This window comes from Triturus cristatus, chromosome 7 (genome assembly GCF_964204655.1).
Source record: "Triturus cristatus chromosome 7, aTriCri1.1, whole genome shotgun sequence".
Taxonomy (NCBI): Eukaryota; Metazoa; Chordata; class Amphibia; order Caudata; family Salamandridae; genus Triturus; species Triturus cristatus.
Genome location: NC_140590.1, coordinates 599,236,906 through 599,243,191, shown reverse-complemented (window position 1 = coordinate 599,243,191; position 6,286 = coordinate 599,236,906). Strand labels below are relative to the sequence as shown.

At 41.5% G+C, this 6,286-nt stretch overlaps 1 protein-coding gene across 3 annotated transcripts in view; it reads right to left on the bottom strand.

The window, feature by feature from the left end:
• Nucleotides 1-1,531: 1,531 nt before the first annotated feature.
• Nucleotides 1,532-6,286, bottom strand: part of STXBP4 (syntaxin binding protein 4) — a 686,902-nt gene continuing 682,147 nt past the window's right edge. For all 3 annotated transcript variants that reach the window (XM_085617160.1, XM_085617162.1, XM_085617161.1), the window contains one exon: nt 1,532-4,453. In XM_085617160.1, coding sequence (XP_085473286.1) covers nt 4,339-4,453 — 115 coding nt within the window. In that variant the 3' untranslated portion in view covers nt 1,532-4,338. The remainder of the gene's footprint in view (nt 4,454-6,286) is intronic.

Sequence of the window (6,286 nt, the reverse complement as noted above, 5' to 3'; positions counted from 1 at the left end):
TGGGACTTCAAGACCTCTGGAGGAACTGGACAAACCTGCTGAACTGTTCCACCAGTGGTGTGTTACCACTGGGCAGAAGAAACAGGCTTATCCCGCTCGTAGCAGCGGCAAATCCAGTGGGACCTTGTCAAGCCTCATGAAGGCCCATTAGGATAAAGTCTGCTACCTTGCCCTGCCGGAGGATTCTGAGCTTTGAAAAAGTGACTAAGTCCAAAGGTAGAAATCTTGACCAGGCAAAGGCATCAAACATATCCTGCCAACAAGAGGTCTTCCCCAGGCACAATATTTGAATCTGTGCTGTATGGAGCTTTTTCGATCAAAGCCAATGACTTCACTGGAACCTGCTCGTATGCCTAATTGGCATCATGGAGCGATCTTGGGATACAGTCTGCTGCATTTCCCAGCTGAAGGATTTCAATTTTCTGATAGTCCCAATGAAAGCAGACTGGGTCACACCTTGTTGGCATATCTGTTCCACAGTTTATTGTGGTTGACTAGAAGTCGTGCCTATTCCCGGTCTTACGTGGCCATTGACTACCAATTGACTACCATTTGTGCACTTTTTGGTCCTATTTATAAAATCTTATCTGCAGTTGCCCTTATTAGGTTTTTGTCACTTTGGTGTCTTAGGTTTAAATTACTGACACCTTTAACCAGATCTAACTAGATTGCGACATTATTGCTTGGGAAGGACTACCATCCACCCAAATTAATAATTCAATTTCTCACACAAACCATCACTCCAACTTGACCTTGGATTACACTTGTTTGACTTAAAAAGCCACAATAACTTGTGCAATTAACCCTAATCACCATGGCCAATTCTCAAACAACAGAGTGAAACATTTCTTCTAATGTTGGGATACATTTAAAGCTTGCAAATGCCTCCAAGGGTACTGAATGTCTTCTGTGAAGTTTATTTTCACATCAGCCATCACACACTGTTTTATTTAATCTTTACACATATAATTCATTAATTAGTTCATTAATAACGGAGTGTCCCATTATCCTCTGTTTCTGCCGCTGTCAGCACGGGGATACCCCTCTGGGGATGATTCCAATGTTCTACAAATTCTTCATTCATTCAATGTACATATATATATTTGCTGAAAAAACAAAGGATAACATGCCATTATAATCAGGTGTTAAAATAATACAAAAATGAATGTGTAAGGGAATGGTGAACCACTGAGGTAGATGGCCGCCTGCCGAAGTGGCTCCCTTCACCCACCAGACTAATCCGCACTGATCCATCCTAATATCAGTCTGCTGTGTATGCAAGACTCGCTCTTCATGTCCTGCTTACTGCGGGAATACTGCTGAAGTTGTATTTGTACCCCATGATGTCCAGCCAACAACAATCGCTTTGAGGCCTAGATAACGAGGCTACGTGGCAGCCTTGTGTAAATTAGAGATAAAACAGTTTACAGTTAAGTTGCGGGAAAAAAACAATGTTGAAGCATGTAACTTGAAGGATGTGAAGTTCAATCTCATCCTCGTCACCAATGTAAAAGTCACTCCATAAGACAGATGAAAGTCCAAAGTAGTTTATTGGTATCGTTTATATAAGCCTCATGCACTAGTGGTCCTCCACAACGCCTTCTCAGGATCAACTTTCTCTTTCACTTGTTCAAGTGTCATCATACGCCACACACAAGACACACACAAGGCAACCACTAGGTATTCTAGAACATGGGGCCCTGCTGAGGTCAGCTTACAAGCTATTACAGAATACCGCAAGAGCCCTCCTTGCAATTACAAACAGGACACGGAAAGAGTTGTAAGTTGTCTCTGAGAACCTTCTCTATTAATAGAAACCATCATGTACATAACAATGAAATTCCCTGAAGAAATTAAAGATAAAAGATGGGTTATAGTTGACAGTGATGTATTAGGGGCTAGATGACAAATCCTAAAAAAAAAGTGAAAATTCACACGTTATGGTAAGACCATAACATTAGACCCTGTCCCTGGTGCCCCACTCAATATTAAATTATATCCACATCATAGAATGTTTCCAAAATAAAACGTTTTCAAATATACTATGATATATTACGTTTATAATCAAAAGACACCCATTCACATACTTAATCAGTCTCTCATTCAAAAGCCATTTTATGGTAAGACCTAAACCCTAACTCACATCCTGCCATCCCAGTTCTGCCATGCACTGCTTCATCTTGCATTTCCAGCGCGGCAAGTAATGGCAGAGACACGTGTTATGGTTCAGAGAGGCCTATGCAGGAAACCGTGATTGGAACGGATGGGGTGTCTGGTGAAAACAGCAGGCTTGTGTCCTTCCCCCTCCAACCATGTGTTTAAGGGGAATCCCTGTTTTACTGTGCATGGAAGCTTGGACAGTGAGAGACAGCAGAGCGCTTGAAATGCCTACCTAGTCCTCCAACCTGCACGGAGATCACTGGGAACCAGCGTGCTGTGAAGATTCCCTCGTACAAAATCTCTATGCTGTAGTGAAATATAAAATACATATATTCCAAATCTGACCCTGCCTGTAGCATTCTCCCATACGTCCAGTGGTATGGATTGGGTGATCTGTTGGGTACTGAATAGACTTCAAAATATCTTTGCTTAAAGTGACTCATTTCAAATTGAATCCATTACTAATTTCAGCTGGGGTGATCTTTTTTTGTAATTCTTTTTGGTTGTGTACAATTTCATTATGTATTTAATAAAAGCCAGCCTAAATATTACAGTTAGCTCAACACAAACAACCCCGCCTGTGCCAAGCGATAGTACCTATGCTAAATATCTTTTTATTAACAGTTTCTTCTTTGTTCTTTTTTCTTAACTAATAATTATTAACTGTCTAAATACAAATACAGTAAAGTACAGTCTTCATTATTATCTTCTTGATAAAGAAAACGGTTTGTTCCGATGCAGATATATGCCCTCTACGGTGACATCTGTTCAGCCTCGTCATTACATAAATTAAATCAAAACAATGCTTTTAAAGTTGTTCTCCATTCCTTCTCTTAAACAATTTTAAGTCACCAATTCTGTCAGTTAATGGATGATTTCAGCCGGGTTGTTTTATTTCCTTAGTGTTTTATTTTACTGAAGAGAGTTGTTTTAGGGTGCGGACTGTTCCGGGAACTGAACTGAGTAATCTCACGGAACGTTTGGACAGGACAGCCTGCGCGTCAGGTGCCTGTTCGGGGCTCCCGCCTCTGGCTGCTCCCTGGGCGCGGAAGGTTGGACGGGGCGGTGGAAGGTTGGACGGGGCGGTGGAAGGTTGGACGGGGCGGTGGAAGGCTGGACGGGGTGGTGGAAGGTTTGACGCTCTGTGCCCACCGTCTCGGGTGTAGCTGCAGGCTCCGCTAGACTGAGCCCGAAAGGTGCCTTTCAATTGCAGTCAGAGGCAAACTCTTCAACAAGACACACCAACTTATTTTTTGCCCAGTTGTCCAGTTCAATGGCAGTGTCATTGACTCTATTTAATAGGCGGTAAGAACAGATAAATGAGATAGAAAGAAACGAATAAATACAGAAGTAATTTGTATGAAAATTCAAGATGAAAACAAAGGAAATATTCAGAGATTCTAAGGCGGATGTGAGGCCTTTTTTGTACCAAAAAGGATATACAAATCATTTACAGTGCAGCCCCAGGGGAAACAAACCTACAGTTTTGCCTTGTGAGTTCTCCTACTTTCCTACCAAGACAACTTTTGAGGTCACTTGTAGCAACCTGGTGCCCTATTGGGATGGTGCAATAATGCAGCTCGGTAGAGTGAGCTCAATGCAGGTGTTGCTCCCCGCTGTTTGTTGCTGTGAAGCCATTCCTGCTGTGGAGACGCTGGTATACTGAGACAGTAAAGCCCTGGCTTTAGATACTTTGCAGAGCAGGCTAAGGGCCTGACAGACAGTTTGGTGGCTGGGTACTCCATCACAAGAGCAACGGATATCCTGTTCCCCTTATAACCAGTGAATTTGGATATAATGCACTTGTGATAAGGCTGTCAGGATATTGGTGACGTTTGTGACCGAGTACCCATCTGCCAAACTCTAAATCAGGCTCTAAGCGGCTTTTTCATGTGTTTATGCCACCCGTTGAAAAAATATACATACATGAAACATATTTTCATTACATGGATAGAAGAGAGGCTCAAAGTATTTCAAAGTCAATTTTCAAACTTACTTTATCAAAACCATATTAATTCCCTATAAAAATGTATGACAGCTACACGAAATGTAGCACTACAACACCTTAAACATTGCTATTTACACATGGACTGGCTAGTTTTATGAATAACTACAATCTTACACTCTATCTATTCTACATTTTTGGTTTCCACAAATACTTTGTCCTCTGGATGGTCATCAGCTCCTGGGTTCAGGGAGCTCACTGCCATAGTCTTCTCCATGGTCATCGGAGCAGGACAATCTCATGGCGCTGGTCACAGGGTGGGTCCAAGATGTAGTCTGGGTGACGTGGCTAGAAGGAAGCATTCAACATTTTTGTTATTGAAGAAAATATGCTCCCTGGTTCCTCAGTGGGAGATAGGGGGTGATTGCCAAAGTGCCTGGCCAATTTTATTGTATATATGGTACACAGTCAGCACACAATATCTCATGTCCCTCATTCCGAGTGGTCCGTTAATTGGTGTGGTAATAGTACTTCACTAGCTATTATCACATGTATTATTACCTCGCCATTCTTAGTTCCACTCTTTGGAATGAGGCATAACACCATATTACTGAATGCTTCTCCCATTCCAAGCAACGAAACTCAGAATATTACAGTTTTGCCCAGCATAAGTTCAGCTCAGTAATACCTGGCAAACTTAAATACAGTATTTAAGCATTGAAAAAGTGTGGCATTGCCTCCTAGTCAGACCTCCCCGTCACAGTCCTTAACACATAAACAGTTAAGGACTGTGTCGGGGATGTCTACGACTCATAGTATTGAATATCCCTATTATTCACAGGACTCGTAGTTCACATTTCGGACCACTCCTGTTTTAACTTCTATTGGAATTATTAATGCTCACAGATTGATAGTCTGAATGATTTCTGAATCAAACATAACATATCTCCTGGATTCCTAGGATTTAATCTACTGAACAACACTATCAAATTGTAACATTCATCATGTTTTCTTATTTGTTTTTTCTCGTTAGTTTATTATGTCAATATTCTACAGGGCCAGAGGGCAGAGATATCATCCAACATAGTTGACAGAAAAGGAAGGGGCCGTGGTGGGTTAGGGACAGAAATCAGTTTTAGGATATTATGATGAGTAGTCATTGATGAGCTGAGTCTTCAAATTATTTCTAGAAGAATTCCAGAGGCGCATGGATTCAGGCAAGTGGTTTAATAAATTGTAGATATTAGAGATCCCCAGCCAGCCACAGCAATACCAACTGGTACCTAAACTGGAGCTGTGATCAATCTGAATAACAACCTAGCAACTAACCATACATTGCAACATATGATGTCACTGTATGTCAAGCGTTAATATTACAGGAAGGACAGAATATCACAGTTTTTTAGGATATTATGATGTGGAGTCATTGACGAGCTGAGTCTTCAAATCTTTATTCAGTCGGTGCAGCAATATCCCACTTTTGATGGTGATGGGCATTCTGGGTGTGTCAAGTGTTGGTAGGAAGATGACCGAGCTTGTTATGAGTGAGATTATGCGGGACAGCGGCTCTAGCGGGACAATGCCTAACACCACAACCCACAAAGGTGAACAAGCTTCATTAAGCTCCCTTTTAGTAGCCAGCCCAGAGTAGTAATGCACTCCCCAGGACAAAATGTGTTTGGAATTTGTGCAACAGCATAAACAGCTTCAATTAGGAAATAAAAAACTGTTCACTCCAAGATTAAGTAAAAAGAGAGCGTAATTGACAAGAAAACAAAAAAACAAAGAGATTGTTCAAGGTGGTCAAAGTTAAAGATGGAAAACAAAACAAAAATCATCATAGGAACACAATGGGTTTATAATAGTCTGCTATTATGGAGTGGTAAGTCAGGAAACCTCCAAAAGCTCACAGTGCCTTCTATGGAACTCTTCTGGTTAAGGGCTGAAAGTCAGGTCAACTAGTTGATGAGATGACGTCAGCTTTCACGTAAGGTTAGGGTAAGTAGAGGATTCGCACTTCAACATGAAGAAACTCTTTAAGAACTCCTAATTTGAACTATTCAAGTGGGTACCACTAGGAGGCAGAATTCTCAATCAGTTGTCTAACCTGGGCTCAAGGGATTCAATGTTGCTGTGAATCAGACACACAATCGCCCAAATGTGGCCTTTGTCCCTCGAGAT